Source organism: Cricetulus griseus, chromosome 3 (assembly GCF_003668045.3).
Source record: "Cricetulus griseus strain 17A/GY chromosome 3, alternate assembly CriGri-PICRH-1.0, whole genome shotgun sequence".
Classification (NCBI taxonomy): Eukaryota; Metazoa; Chordata; class Mammalia; order Rodentia; family Cricetidae; genus Cricetulus; species Cricetulus griseus.
This window is the reverse complement of record NC_048596.1, coordinates 2,542,188-2,558,296: the sequence shown is the minus strand read 5'-3', so window position 1 is coordinate 2,558,296 and position 16,109 is coordinate 2,542,188. Positions and strand designations below refer to the sequence as shown.

General features: G+C 51.9%; 1 protein-coding gene across 1 annotated transcript in view; it reads right to left on the bottom strand.

Moving 5' to 3' along the window:
* Hspa12a (heat shock protein family A (Hsp70) member 12A) overlaps positions 1 to 15,376 on the bottom strand; it is a 33,343-nt gene extending 17,967 nt beyond the window's left edge. The window contains exons 1-5 of the mRNA XM_027406872.2: positions 14,963 to 15,376; positions 14,499 to 14,623; positions 10,594 to 10,780; positions 8,419 to 8,523; positions 7,509 to 7,625 (exon numbers count right to left, since the gene is read on the bottom strand). Of these exons, the coding sequence (XP_027262673.1) occupies positions 7,509 to 7,625; positions 8,419 to 8,523; positions 10,594 to 10,780; positions 14,499 to 14,503 (414 nt within the window). The 5' untranslated portion in view covers positions 14,504 to 14,623; positions 14,963 to 15,376. The remainder of the gene's footprint in view (positions 1 to 7,508; positions 7,626 to 8,418; positions 8,524 to 10,593; positions 10,781 to 14,498; positions 14,624 to 14,962) is intronic.
* Positions 15,377 to 16,109: the final 733 nt, after the last annotated feature.

The window sequence follows — 16,109 nt, the reverse complement described above, 5'->3', positions numbered from 1 at the left end:
CCTCTTCTCCAATGCTCTAGCTTGTGAGAAGCCGACATAAAACTAGCCATGACAATCACCAAGGCAGCTTATATTAGAAAGTTTATTTCAGCTTATAGGTCCAGAGAGTTAGAGTCCATGATGGGAGAGCAAAGGTGTGGTGAGGACTTACATTGGAACCACAAGCATCAAATAGAGAGGGTACACTGGGAATGACTCTGGGCTTTTGAGCCTCAAAGGCCACCCACAGTAACATACCTCTTCCATCAAGGTCACACCTCCTAGACCTCCCAAACAATGTCACGACTGGGGACCAAGGGTTCAAATGCCCAAGGCTATGAGGGACATTCAATGTTCAAACCATCACAGACAGGAAGGCCCCAAGAGGGTGACCAACTACTATTGGGTTAAGGTCTCTTTATTTCCAAGCACAACCGGGTGTTACACAGGCCAGAGCTAGGTTAAGAACCCAGCCAGCGCAGCCAGAACAAAGAGAGCGCGCGGTCCCCCGTGCCGCCCTTTAAGAAGTCCCTCTTACGTCATCCCGGCTTTCCTTCACCCCGCCCTTATGGGCGAGTCCCCAGGTCCACCTGGTACCTGCCCCAGGACTATTGGGCGGGGCTAGGGTTACTCCCTACAAACTACTCTAGTTTGTCTAGGACAGGACGTATCCCTTGGAACATTGGGGCTTGCAGAGCTAAACACAGTTGAGCCTTATTCACAGGTATCCACTGTCAGCACAGGTGAGGATTTGAGTCCCTCGAACCAGGTTCCTTAAATCACACCAAACTGGAGTGCCCCAACCTCTTGACAAAACTCCTTCCTCCTCTGGTTTTAGGCACCATCTCTTTGCCCACTGGGTGGGGCAGATCAGATAATGCATTGCCATAGCTCTCCATGGCAATCACACCCCAAATAAATGTCACAAATAACATCTGGAAGGGCTGCTATCAACCAGGCAGGAGAAGGGCAGGCTTCACTCTGCCCACACCATGTGCCTCCCTAGGAGCACACCCACTTCTGGAGGAGTGGCTTCCAGAGCCACACCCATGCTCTGCACAAGTCATAGGGTACCTCCTCCCTACTGCCTAATACCTCAGCTACGGCCATGCACACAGGCAACAACAGTGCTCATTATTCTGGTCCATGGGGAAAACAGGCTGGGCTGCCCTTAGATGGCATCCATCAATAGGCCACTGACTCGGGCATGAAGGATCTCCCACTGCACCCTGTCAAGCCATTACTGGTAGTCCTACCCCAGCTACTCCTCCCAGGTCAGACCATATATGCTCAGCACATGGACAGCTGAAAGTTAAAGGTGCCCAGTGAAATAGGGTGGAGCCAGACACAACTAGTGCCAGAGGGATGGTGAATCTGCTGAGCCCTGGGGTCCCCACAATCAGTAACCCAAAGCAAGGCAGAGCAGAGCTACCCTGCTAAAGGACAGCTTGTGTGCCAAACAGCCCCTTTCTGGGTCTCTAGCACCAAGGAGCTCTTTAGAGAACAGATGCCCAAAGGCAGCTTCCCCAGACAGGGGTGAAAGGTAAGGAGACACTCATGTGTGAAATTCCTGGGACTCTGGAATTCACAGCTTCTGGAATTCACACTAGAAATTAAACCAAGGTGACAGGGCCCATCCCTGGGGTGGAGCCCAGGGACCAAGGAAAGAGTCAGGCAAAGACCTTTCAGACTTTAAAGCCAAAAAACTATTCCTGTGTCCCCCTGGGATATCAACCTGCCAGTTGGAATTTGCACCAGCCACAATCCCGATGGGCCTGGACCATGGCCAGGAGGTGCAGGGATGGAAGGGAGAAATACCTACACACAAGGCCTCATTTGTCACTGACTATGACCCTGACATCCTAAGCAGGACCTCTGACTCAGATAGAAAGCTTTTTGTGTATATGTGTGGTATATGCATGTGTATGCATGTGCACGTGTATGTGTGGGGGGTGCACACGCCCTGTGTGCAATACACAGAGGTGAGAGGTCATCATCGGTGTCTTCCCTCTATTGCTCTCCACCTCTTCATTTTGAGACAGGCTCTCTCAGTAAACCTGGAGCCAGCTAGGCTGGCTGGCTAGGGAGCTCAGGGACCTACATGCCTCCACCCCCATCCTAGTTCTGGGGCACATATAGGCATATGCTGCCACGCCTGGCTTTTACACGGGTTCTGGGGATCCACACTTATGTCCTCATGTTCACACAACATACGCCTCACCTACTAAGCCAAATCCTCAGCCCCAGGAAACCTTTACATGGAAACTCCAGTCAAGAGCATGAATCCTGCCTGAGATGACATGGCTGCCGGGGCTGCGCCTGGGTTAGTGTGTAGCTGAGAATTAGTAAGATGGTCCTGTCCTTTCGGGCATTCTCAAACATTGAAAAGACATGCCTGGGGGCCTGAGAAGATGGCTGCACAATTGAGAGCACTTCCAGAGGACCAGTATTTGGTTCCAGTCACCCACAGTCCCAGGGGATCATGTGTCCTGTTCTGGTACCCACCAGAATAAGTTTTTCCTCCTCCTAAAAGACATCAAAGTTAGATTCAAGACAATTGTTTCTGTCTGGGCATAGCCAGCAGAAAGGCCAAGATGGCCTGAACTGGTGTGAGGTTCATGCAAAATAAGGCTGACTATGTCTTCAGAGTGAACTTTTAGAGACAATCCTCTATTGACCATCTTACCTCTACTTACCTATGCGTAACTTGATGTGTATACGATTAAAAATAACCAAAGGCATTATGGGAAGAGACATGCACTATAGAGAAACAGTTACAGGACGTAATCCATTAATACAATAGAGATCCACACAGACTACCCCCACCCCAGTAATCAAACGCGTCTTACTGTTAGACCCCATAAAAGGGGGCCCATCTTCATTCATGCACGCCACTGTCACTCTTGAAAGTGTACTCCTTTCTAGATGGTTTGAGTAAAGCATTCTTACTACTTTGCAACTCCATATGTGCCTTTCCTCTTTGAATGAGATGCCAAGAACTTGGAAACCAGTCCAGCCCCTCACCAACAGTAACACTGGCACCGCTGCCAAGTAATCCAGTCTGTCTCCAACTATGTAGACGCGGCACAGACACAACCAGGATCTGCAGCAAGGCACTGTACCGGCTAAGGGCAACAACAAGGTCTTCTTGCTCGGTAGCAGGCACCAGCTGCTCAGAAGGCAGCTGTTGAATGAGTGATTCAAATACTCCTCCAGCCACCTTCTTCTACCCTCTCCTGCCCTGGTCTGTACAGAGCCTAGCGTTCTGTAGGAGGGACCCGGGTGTCCTGTAGCTAGTTTGAAAGCCTGAAGCACACTACCCTGTTTACTCCTCTGGGATCAAAGCCACCGAATGGAAGCTGCAATGTTACAGCCTTCCCGGAATTGCGAGATCCACGCAGGAGGTGTAGGCAACAAAACCGCCCTCCAAGGAGCCCATGGAAGTGACACTTTACCCTGACCACTCATCTCCTTGATCCTTGCAATCTGCCAGGAAAATCTACCAAGAAACTGTGTCCACAGATAAGAATAATGGCCAGGCCAGCTATGCGTTCTACCGGCCTGTAAGCAAGTTCCAGCTGCCCCAGCTGGGTGTCATGCACTCTGGTTTCTCCTGATAGGATTATTTTTCACTGCAGCCTGTTCAGGCAGGGAGGCAGCTACAAGCTGTGTCTCTGTGTTAAATGAGGCCACCGTACATGGCAGCATCATTTATTTAACAGGCTTCACTCAACAGAGTTACATGTTTTATGCAAAACGCCTCTAAAAACTGGATGACTTCCTGTCCCTGAGATTCAGTAACACACACACACACTCTCTCTCTGTCTCTCTGTCTCTCTCTCTGTCTCTCTCTCTGTCTGTCTCTGTCTCTGTCTCTGTCTCTCTGTCTCTCTCTCTGTCTCTCTCTCTCTCTCTCTCTCTCTCTCTCTCTCTCTCTCTCTCTCTCTCTCTCTCTCTCTCCCCTTCCCTCCCTCTTCCTCTGTGTGTTCCAGACCTCAGCTGTTCTTTCTGCTACCATCTTACCACTGTCTGCTCCTCAAGGATCTGCAGCTGTCCTGAGTGTGTGAATCCTAAGAGATTGAGCTTTGTTGAGATTTGGCACATTCTTTCACTCAGGACTGAGGCCAGACAGGCCTGGGGAGGGTCTCCAGAGGAACCAGATCTGTGTGCATAGCTCTGCAGCCCTTATGGGCACTGACTCAGCAGAGGCTCTGGACCTGGTCCAGCCTGGAAGGTGCTATGCTGAGACCACTGCAGCTCTGCTCTCTCCGGGCCTCTTCCCTCCCTCTGGCAGGTGAATGGACCATGATCTTGTACTCAGAAAGCTTCCTAAAAGAGGGCCTCCGTGCTTCCCACCCAAACCCAATGGTGCGCCCACTTTCCTACAGTCCTGCTGGCACACTGGTTCTGCTTCATTCTGAAGTCACTCTTGGGGGAGGGATGGCAGGCAGCCACCACAATGTAGGAGGAAGCAAATACCCACCTGAGGAAAGCCCTTTCGTGGAGCTGGATATGCTGAGAGCATCCTCAGAGGACACTGGGCTCAGAACTCGGGATTCACTCACTGTTACCAACCAGGGCTCTCCAGGGAAACAGTACAAGCTGGATACTCAGACACACTCAGGAGATTTCTTATAAGGATTGGCTCATGATTACAAAGCCTGGCGAGTCCCAGGATAGACAGCTGCAGACCCAGGAGATGCAGCTGAGCAGCTCCAGTGCAAAGGACACAGGCTCAAAATCCAAGAAGAGCTGAAGCTTCTGTCTGATTCCAAAGGGTAGAGAAGAAAAAAAGTCCCAGCCCAGAGGCAGGATTTCTTCTCTCTCAGGGAAGCTCTCTGGCCTGCTCGGCCTTCAGTCCACTACAGGCGGCCCATCCATGTTACATAGATATCTGCTTTACTCTGGACAGCTAAATGACACCCTCACAGAAACACCAAGAACATTATTTAACCAAACATCTGGTCAAACTCTGGCCCAGTCAAGATGACCCACAAAAATGGACCTTCACAAAACCAGACCTTTCTCATTCTGTTTAAGAAAAAAAAAAAAAATGTGGAGGGGTGCGGCGGGGAGACGCCAGGTGCTGCTCTCCCATTCCTCCTGGAACCCTTCCTGAAGATACTACAGAGCAACCATGCCCCTGCCTACATCCTCTAACTTCCAAACTATGAGCCACTGGGCCCCACGGGCAACCTGAGGACAGGGACCCTGACTCAGCTGGGTTGTTGCATCCAGTGCCTTCCAGAGCCTGCCACAGAAGGGCCCCAGTGTGAAGGCCTCATGAAGAAATGAATGAATGAACACAGACTAGCTGAAGGAGGTGGCCATCTTTAAACCCACTTGGCCATGTGAACTGAATGTAAGTATGAAAGCATAACTACAAAACGGTCAAGGCATAAGCTGCAAAAAGCACTACCAAAGAGCGGCTGCCCCGCCCTGGAAGACAGTCCCTATGTCCTGCATGCCTCCGGGGAAAAAGTGAAACAGTCTTCCAGGGACTGCAGGCATGAGCCACCATGCTCGGCTCCGAAGCCAAGAATACTGTGCCTATGCCTCTACTGCCTGATTTTCTACTCAGACTCCACGGGGTGCGGCCCCACTGGGAGACTCTGTCCTAGGAGGAGCCAGTCCAGTGCTGCACAGCCCGTGCACTTTCTCCTTTTTCCAGTCTAAAAATAAGATCTGACCCCTTTACAGGTCACACACGCATTGCTGAAGTCCTCCTGTGGGCTGGTGAATGTGAACCAAGGCCATTAACCTTGCTATGAATCTCCTTCCCGGGAACAGCTCAGGGCATGGTGCAATGTGTGCAATGACCATGCCATGATGGCCCATCTCTACACACTCCCCGAAGGCTGAGGCTGGGATTCCTGGAGCTTCTCCGAAGAGCTAAGATACACCTACCCTCCTCTTCAAGAAATTGTCTCTTTCTGGAATTCTGCCCTCTTCCTTCATTCCCTAAGAAAGCAGATCTATTTTTGGCAGCTCCATACACAGAATCAGATTCTCACGCTGCACACATGAAGGAAGGGGAGAGCAGAGGAAACAGTCCCGGAAAGGGGACAGGGAGGGGAGGGATAATCTGCCCCTGACCTTGTACAAGCTGAGCTCTGTAAACCCTGAGCACTGAGCAGAGCCCATGGTGCTGGAGTTTGAGGGGCCACTTTGCCATCTGCTGTGGCCCGGGTGATTTGGTGACTCCTTCTTTTGGAAGAAAAGGTTCATATACATGGCTACTAACTTGATGCCAGAAGTGTGCCTCCTGGGGAAGGTGGGCACAACGCCTCCTGAGAAGAGGATGAGGAAAAGGAGATACCTATTGCCTCCATGTACCTGCCCTGCTGGGACTGAGATTAAAGACCAAAAGCTGACTCTCTCAAGGCAGAGCATTGACCCAGGTTCAACAAATGCCAGCTGTGGGCTGTGGGCTGTGGGCTGTGGGCAGGAACAGCAGTTTGGTGTGGCTAGCTGTCCCTGTCATGGAAGATAGGCACAAGTTGTCTGGCTGTGACAGTAGGAAGCTGTGTGGGTCACTTTTCTCAGTGCTAACACAAAGCACCCGACAAAGGCAATTCCAGGATGGTAGGATTTGTTTTGGCTCACAATCTGAGAGTACAGTCCATGGCGGCAGAAGCGTGAGGCAGCCGGTCACATTGCACCATCAGGAAGCAGGGAGGTAAACGCTGACGCTGAGCTCCCTTCCTCAAATGTAATCAATCTAGCCCTCCTGCCCCTGAGATGGCGCCACCTGCAGAAACTCCCTCACAGACATGCCTGAAGCTTTGTCCCCTGGATAATTCCAGATCCTGTCAACTTGTCCACCACCATCAACCATCATAGAGACCACGAGTGTTTATGCTGCTGATGGACCCTTAATGGCTGGTCACCAAAGATGGGAGAGTCTTACCACTGAGACTGATCTTGGAGCCACACTGCTGCTCTCACAAGGGGGCCTGCCAGCACTCCATGTATTAGCCCTCACCCTTCCCTAGAGCCCACAGACTACTGTGTGGCTCTGACAGGCAAGTGTATGGAAGAGACAATTCAATTCCTCAGTGGCAGGTGGCCATTTTCAGCCTCCTGGACAAGCTGAAATGCCTGGGCCCTGACAACATCCTTGCCTCTGTTCCTTTCTTATACAAATATTCCTGTTTCCAAGGCTTTTCCTGAAGTTGTTTTTTTTTTTTTCACTTTCCTTCATCTACAGGGAATGTCTCTGAACCCTCACTGTGAAATCCAACCCTAGGAAATTTACAGTGGAGACATGACTCAGACACATAGATCTAGGGAGAGAGAGAGAGAGAGAGAGAGAGAGAGAGAGAGAGAGAGAGAGAGAGAGAGAGAGAGAGAGCACAATCCCTGTAGGACTAACCCCGGAAGCTGAGGCATAAGAAGGCTCTTTGTCCCATGTCCCATCTTCCTTAGTAAGCTGGCAAATCCTGGGAGACGCCTGAGCACAGTCACCGCGTGGGCATCCCTGAGCCCTTTCCTCTACCGCCCCCCATCCCCATCCCAATGTCCCTCACCTGGTAGGCAGCTTCTCTCATGAACTGCTTGGCTGGCTGCTTCCAGATGGCAGGCACTGTGATGACCCATCTGACATCAGAGTTCTCAAAGTCGGACCCCGCCTGGTCACTCAGCTCCTAATGCCGAGAAGAGTAAATGTGGCAGGTGGGGAGACACTGCTGGCCCCCAGGGACACCCTTCCTGTGGCTTTGCTGAGCAGCAGGATGTTAACAGGACTCCACAGGAGTCTGTGCCTGGCACCCAAGCCACAGCGGTGTGGAGGCAGGATGCTCCTGGCTGCCTCATTGTCTCATCACCCACACCCTGCAGGGGACGGTCCTCATTCCCACATCCCCAGCTCCCTGAAGACTGCTGTCTCTGTGGATTTACCTGTTATGAACATTTCATACAAATGGAATTATATGACATGGCTTTTCTACATCGTTTCTTCTATTTTTCAAGACATCTGTGATGCTTCTCCATACCGTACCATGCATCGGTGTTTCGCTCCTTTTGATGGCTGGATAACACTCCAGTGAATGGACATAACCACATTTGGTTGTCCCCGGTTGATGGGCATCTGAGTTGTTCCCACTTTTTAGTTACTACGAATAGTGAACTTTCATTAAATAGTCTTAGGTGTGCATGTTTTCATTTCCCTCAGATGTGTGCCTAGGAGTGGGGTTGCTGGGTGATGTCTGTGTTTATCTTTTTTTAGGAGCTTCCAAATATGTTCCAAAACGCCGAACCATTACACCTTCCAGCCAACCAGCATGGCTGAAGAACACATCCTACTGTTGTGACACCAGAGCCCACATCTGCTCCCTGCATGCTGGACCTGCCCTCTGCCTCACTGCTGGTTACAGTAACCACAGATGGCCTAACAGAAGGCTGCCTACCGCCGCCCTGGGCCACTGCCCTCAGCCTCACCTTCAGTGCCTGCTCTTTAAAGTGCTGCAGGGCATGTGCAAAGATTTCAAGGGCTTTGACTTTCTTGCCGTTTGCCGCTGTCAGGTCTGTGTCCATAGTGAGGTCCTGGAGGGAGAAAGACACTCGATTCAGGAAAGGGTGGAGGGGAACCATGACTTTGGTTGGGGGAGCGGTGTTTGGAGACCAGTGGAGTCTAGCTCCCTGTGTTCAGAGAGGCAGATACAACAGTTCACCCCCAAAGGCACTGGCAGCAATGCCCCTTATTGTATAAGAGCCCTGGCTGCTCTCTCCAGGCCCCACTGTGGGGAGTAACCCTGGTCATAGGAACATAGCAGGGGTTTAAGAAGCGGGGAGAAGGACATGTGCTCCATGTGCTCTCTCGCTAGGCTGAGCCGACTGGGAAGCATTTCTGGGTTCGTCCTTGAGTGAGTATCTTCCCCCAATAAACTATCATTATTAACATATCTCTGACTACACTTTGTGTTCATGGATACCCGACCTTCATTGCGCCTCCTCCCTTCCCTTCCTTTCTCTCTCCCTTTGTTAGATCCTCAGGAGCAGGCAGGCCTCTCTGGCCAATAGCAGGTCCCAGGATGAACGGATTGGTGTAGCAGGTGCCAAGCCTAGTGAAATTTACATGCGACTTCCAGACACCAGTCACCCTCGGGAGCCCGGTGACAGAGCTTAAATCATGCCACTTCGCTGCCAAGTAGGATGCTAACACACAGGAATCTCTCCTTCCCCGGTGAGCTGCCAGCCAAGTCACTAAAATAGAAGAGCTCCTATTTTAAGGCCAGTTCTGTCTAATCTGCTGAAAGCTAGGCATAGCTGCCTCTCCAGTTCTGCCAGAAGCCAAAGCAGCTGCTGCACATGGTCCTTGGGCAAAGGATACTGTGCACAGGCCAGATGGAATTTGGAGAGAGGTCGTCAGAAAAACGATGACCATGGTCCCCAAGCGGGAGAGGGTGGGTGGAAAGTAGAAGGAAGTCCCTGAACTAACCTGCTTATTAGTGTTGGGACAAGTTAATCAGTGGACGTCAGACCGATGCAGGCTGGACAACAAGGCTTTGCCTTTGCTTTAGGTAGGGTCCCTGTGGAACCTTCAGGCTTATCCCAAACTGTCTGCTCATGCTCACTGCTCCCGGCCAGCACCCTCTCCTGGTGTCCAGCAAAGCCTCCCTGCTTCTAGATTCTTGGGCTCAAGGAGGCCCAATCCTGAGGAGCAGCATGGGATACCACCTGGAGAGAAGGGGGTGAGCCCTTTCCAGCCCGAGAGGGTCCAGGCACAGAAATGCAAACTCGTGCAAGTCCAGAGCCTTGGAAGGCTAGCTGCCAGTGCTGGGTTTCCTGTCACCTCTGTGCTGCCTGCCATCTGCAAATACTAATGCTTCGAAGCTACCGCTTGGCTGGAACTTGCCCTCCTCTGGGAGCATGCTGCATTTCTAGCGCTTTGGTCCTCATATTCTCCCTGTGAACAAGATGCTATAACTGTCTGCATCTTAAAAAGGAAGTATAACTAACGAGGTACATACAGCAAGGTCCTTGGAGGAACCAGGAGTGGAACTGAAGCCCACGGCATGCGGCTCAGAGCCCATGGTCTTCATCTAGCTCCCACCTTTCCCAGGAAGCTTTGGGGCAGGGATGCCTGCTGGACCTGGGCATCTCACAGAGCGCTGGCTTGCTTGGGGTTTTAGAAGTGAGGCCACTGCTGTGGCGTTCAGGCCTCTAATGACTATTCCATTTCTACTTGGTTTCTTGCTCCACACACAGATGGTGGCCTGTCCGGTGTGGCCGGTTGTTACTTCCAAACTGACCAGTTAATAACCATAGCCCTGACCCTCCTCCCTACTTGAGCCTTCAGCCACGAGTCAGTCTCAATGGACAGAGAGTCCCCTGACCTCCCCAAAACCCGTTGGGCAGCAAGGTGGCGGCACCCTACATCCATATCACAACTAGGATCTTCTCTGAGGTGACCTTTCTCCAAACAAAACAGCTAAACATCCCCAACACCTCCTGCCAGCCCCCACACACACCAGTAAGAACTGAGCCCACAAATGGATGTGTGGAGCGGTGGTGCCCTGTGGGCATTAATTTCAGTTTAGGAGAAACCTAGAGGCCCCCAGTTGAACAACCCTCATACTAAGGTCCCTTGCTCTCCTAGAGAGGCCAGCTCACCCCTGTGGTGTGGAGTTTCATCTTGAACTTCTCCAAGTACAGCCACTGCTTGGCCTCATTGGGGTCCAGGTCATGGTAGAAGTCCCTGGCAGCGTACCCAAAGCTGTGGAACTTCCTCTCTGGTGTCAGCAAGATGGTGGTCGGGGTCTTCTGGTTGGAGACGCCAGGGTCACCTCCCTCCCATCTCCTGTCGGGAGGGAAAGCAGAAGTTACAAGTCTTTGAAAACCCCAGTCCAGTCAGCATAGTGAACCTGAGTACCTACTATGTGTATGTCAGTCACTGACGTTAGTGCCAGAACTCACTCCGTCTCAGCTAACATCTAGACACGCCTCAGTTAGAATGAGACGAGGCGAAAACCAGGTTCTTAACTCGAAATGAGTCCTGCCTTTATCTTCCACTCGGTGTTTACTGAGCAGCTACTATGTATGTGCCACGTGACTGTGACATGGGGGCACAAGGCTGAATAATACGTTTCAGCCCTCCAATAACTCACAGTCTGGAAGGTCACATGTTTTGTTGTTCATTTCCAGCTCCCAGCTCCCAGCAGCATCTGCTGATACCGAGCTGGCTGGAAACCTCTTCTAAATAAGGTGGTGTGAACAAACACACCTGACCTTCCTGTCCAGATGGCACGAGGAAGCTCAGGCAAACGGCCTGAGGGGCCAGATAAGGCAGAAGTAGTGGTTGGTGGAGCCAGGAGACAGGGCTCGGGAGAGAATGGAAGAAGGAGAGAGCTCCCCTGAGAATTAGACGGCAGAGGGAGCTCACTCCAGGCTGCTCTGAGGTGAGCTGGCCCGGGCAGCTAACTGACCCAGGTTGGTCAGACACTATGTAAATTAGAAGCCTGAGGTATGAGGGGGGAAACAGCAGAGCCAGGCTGCAGAGAAGCCTGAAAAGAACCCTGCAGACTTGGGTTTAACCTGTGAACTACTACAGGGGTTGCTGAAAGCCTGATGGATGAGAGATGCTGATGTTGAGAACAAAGTGGAAGCCAGGAGGCAGCTGTAGAGGTCAGGCCCAGGCTGGGGCAGGGCTGAGAGAGACCTAGGAAGAGAGAGGGGAATGACAGACAAGTCCAGAGGGAGGAGGCAGCCCATGGCTGCTGTGATGAGGAGGAGCCCCAGGGACCCTGGAGAGGGGAGCACAGATAGTGACCTGGAGTTCTGGGGAGCAGGGAACTCTAGGGGAAGGTGGGGAGTGCCCAGAAGAGCACACACCCTTAACTGAAGGAAAAGACCCCAGATACAGCTTCCATAGCTCAGTGACAGTCGAGGTGACAGATGGGAGGGCACTAAGGGATCATCTGGGACTGGTCAGTTATAAACACAGAAGGCAACAGCAGAGGAGGGCACAGCGAGACAGATACAGACACGCAACGGGGCAGGGGTGAGGTCAGCTCAACCCTAGAGAATCTTCCTTCTCCTGGACAGAAGGAGAAAACAAAAGCCAGGGAAACAGTACGGGGAGGGCAGGTCACGCATGTTTCTTCTCTCTTTGGGGTCCCTGCCCTCCAGAAGCCAGGGCTGCCAAGAGCCCAGACTTGGGGGCAGCCTCAGGTGGAGACTGCGCTGGACACTGGCCTAGTCCAACGGGGGAGGGATCAGCTGAGGCCCAGGCTGAGTTCCAGCCTGTGCTGGTGAACAGGGCTGCATGCAGCATGAAGAGGCCATCACAGGGCAGATGGTGCCTCCCTCCTGAGGGACTTCCACTCGGATGGCTCTGGCATTGTCCCTGGCCAGCTTCCCAGGCAGGAGGCATATTCTCCCACAGGCAAATGCCCCAGGTGACTGAATGGGGACATGGGGCCACTTCTATTTAGGTTAGGTAGTTCTGTTCTGTTTTCTGCAAGTGGACACCCATAGCTTCTTCCACTCAGTCTTTTATTCTTTCACTCCTATAAATTTTACATATTCATGCCCCCCCACTGTGTAGGTGGCATGCGTATGTGTATGTATATGTGTGTGTGTGCACACGAGCGTGAGTGCATGCGTGTGTGTGTGTGTGTGTGTGTGTGTGTGTGCGCGCGCGCGCGCGCGCGCGCGCGTGCGCACATGTTATGTGTGAGAGCACTCATGAATGCACCCATGCACAAGCCAGAGGTAAATACTGACATTTCTGAGACAGGGTCTCTCACTGAACCAGACACTCAGCAATCACACGACATTGGCTGGCCAGTGAGCTCTATACTTCACCATTGTGCCTGGCTTTCACATGGGTGCTGGGGATTTGAACTCAGGTCCTCACTCACACTGGCACTGAGCCACCTCCCACACAGTGGAGCCTCTTGATGGCAACACCCTCAGGCCCAAACACCCTGGTTTTCGGAGAAAGTCTGGCTTCGTGAGGAGTGTTGACATACGACACTGTGGAATGGTATTTTCCTGTACAAACCTCACAACAGAGTTCTGGAGAAATAACTAAAACAGGAAAGCAAAACCAAAAAGCAAGCAAACAAAACCCCAGACAACTGTTAATGTTCTAAGGAGGACTATGATTTTGAGCTGGGCTACATTCAAAGCTACCCTCAGCCAAGTGTGGCTACACACAGCCTGCTGCAGGATGGACACACCTGGTAAACAAGGCTTGCTGTGAATCACTTTTACAATGACTTTAGACACATAGCTGAAGTCTCACTCTAGGATTGATGAGTGAATTCCACAATCAACCCTGCTACAGCCAACACAGAACCAAGCCTGGTTCGTCTTAACCTCATTTCCTAGTTGGAAAAACGGCCACAAGTTCTGAGCTTCCAAAGCTTTGTGAGGATGTCTGAAGACTGGAAGATCTGATGATGGACCCCAGGGATGGACGGTGCTGTGAGGGCCAGGCTGTTGTGTGCATGTTGTGGCCAAATTCTGAACCCCGAAATCACCAAGAGACCCATTTTGATGCAAAAGCAAAGAGTCTTTTATTGTTTAACGAGCTAACTGCCTTAATAATTCCGTTCCCTCATCCATCCAACACAGTGGTTGGCCTGGGAAGGACCCAGGGGAACCACAAGGTGGGGAATTTATTGGGGAGAGCAAGGGGAGCGACTAGGGGTTCTTAGCAGTCTCAGGATTGGTGCACTTTCCGGCTTGGGCCACCTATCCTGTGTTGATTGGTCAACTGGTTGCTATGGTCTATAGGCCCTCCCAGGGCAGTTGCTATGCTCTGTACCTCACTGTTATGACACTTTTAGCCACTTTTACTGTAAACCACATCCAGAGCCCACCAGCTAACTTCTGATTGGTTCCTTGCCACGTGGAGGGTATCTGCCCTCGTAGTGACTAGGGCAGCTCTTGTAAGGTCAGACATGTGCTGAGTCAGAGGCCTATATCTTGCTGGGTCTTTTCTGTGGCCAGTCATGGCTGCTAAAGCAGGGGACTGGGTGAGGGTCTGGTCCCTTCACTGTGAGCATTAAGGATGCCATCAGGCTGAGGGCCACCAGCTGGCACCTTCCTGCTTACATTTTTGTGTATGCTGATTTGCTCCATAGAAAAATCTCATTAATATTTGCGCAAACATGAGAGGCAGAAGCTGCCATTATCACCATCTCAAAGGGGATGAAACAGGTGAAGTGGCTGAGTAATCACAGCAAGTGATTACTGAGCTGACCCATGGGTCGCCTCTAACACAGACACCACGTAGGCCATCCCCTGGCTCCTCTCACCCAGGCCGAACCCTGGCATCACTTTGGTTGGGATTCATTCATACCATATAGCCCCTCCCAAAACTAGGCAAGAATTGAACTAATGAGCTGACAGACGGGAAGCTGCAGTCTCGATGTTAGAAAGTAACCCAGGTGGTCTAGACCTGAATCCATAGTGCCCTTCCTAAGCGCCAGTGACTAGCCCCACCCCCAAGTCTACACAAGTGAGGTGACCAGGTCACGTGACGCCTGCCCCTCCCCCTCAGCACTCACCTCATCACGTGGATGCATTCTGGCTCCTTGGTAAAGCTGTAGGCGTAGCCACTGGACGTGGTCCCAAAGTCGATGGCCACCACCACCAGGAACGTCTGCTCGTCTGAGACGGGATCAGCATCGTTCTGAAAGTGCATAGCAAAGTGCTGGAGGGTAAGGCCGGGCCTCGCCTTCCGAAAGAAACCTCTACCCTGCCCAGTTTGGGATCTGCTGCAGGTAGACTACAGCAGCTCAAGCAGCCTCAGCTCCCACCTGAGAGGCTTAAAGAGAGATGAGGACACCCCAAATTGGGGTGCAGGTCAACGGTCTGAGAGTGCCACCTACAGACCCTTCCCCTCCCAGTCGTGCACTATGGAAATGCTACCACAGGGCAAAAGCCCAGTAGAGTGAGTGGCTCCTTGTGTGGACACTGTTGCTGTCCCCACCTCCCTCTGCAGAACCCTGTTACCACTCAGAGCACTCACCAGTGCCTACTCCATCTTTGCAGTGTTTTCTTTGCATAGACAGGTGCAAGCATGGAAAGTGACTCTGTCCAGTGCTACACACCCATCACATGGCCTCAGGCCCCTGGCCTCATGTCCACAGCTGTTCCTCATCTGTGAAGCCACTTGAACAGGCCGCCTGAGGTATCCCAGCTTTTTTTTTTTCCTAAAGCAACATAGACTTTCTTTTCCTTTTCCTCTATTTTAATTCCCAAAGAACACCAAATTATAAACCTGAAACACTTTGGACTGGCTAAACTGAGGGTGAGAACACTACCACTAGCCTCCCTTGTCACTGTCCCCAACTGCTCTCCCAAGGAGCAAGGGGTACAAAGTCTGGATCTCATGGGACCAGGCCTACAAGTTACTACCTCCTCTACTCAGTATGTGGCCAGGACTAAGGGAGTTTCCAAGACGCAAGACTGAGACTTCTGGGACTGAACAAAACAAAGCTGTCCCCGCCCCCCCCCCCCCCGCCCCCCCCCCCGTGAATGGTGGCTCCCATGTGCTCCTCATTAGAGTCTCTGTGGCTCTGAACAGCAAATGCAAAGCTTCCCTTCCGTGGACTTCCCCTACCATCCATCTTTCCTTGTATCTAAGGACTGGGGAGGGCAAGAGCCCATCCCCTAAGACCAGTGGCTGCTCAGATCTCTCCAGGGAAAACAGAGAAAGAAACAATTCCCTAGCCAATGATATTTGGACACGGAGAGAACCTCCGTGGACAAAGCCACTGACTTTTGCTGACTCATCCCCAAGAAGCTGCCTTGCCATCTCTGGGCTCCAGTCTCTCAGGAGCTGATCCCTCTGCCTGCTCACATTATCCCCAGGCTGGTGCCTCTGGAAACACCAGCCACACCCCAGAAAGCCTCTACAGGCCTAGGGTATGGAACAGACTGGGCAGAATGCACACGCTGTCACCACACCAGCATCGGCTCCACAAAGGCGTGTAAAGGACTGCCTAGCAGCCTGCCATGGGAGAGAGGAAGCAAAGGCAGTTAGAGCATGCATATGCACAGTCACACATATTTCTTACCAAGATGTGGGAAGGGGACAGGGGTGTTATTCCTGTGTCCCCGAGACTCCGAGCTGGAGAGGAATATGCAGATGTAGGGGCTGTTTCTAAAAGAAA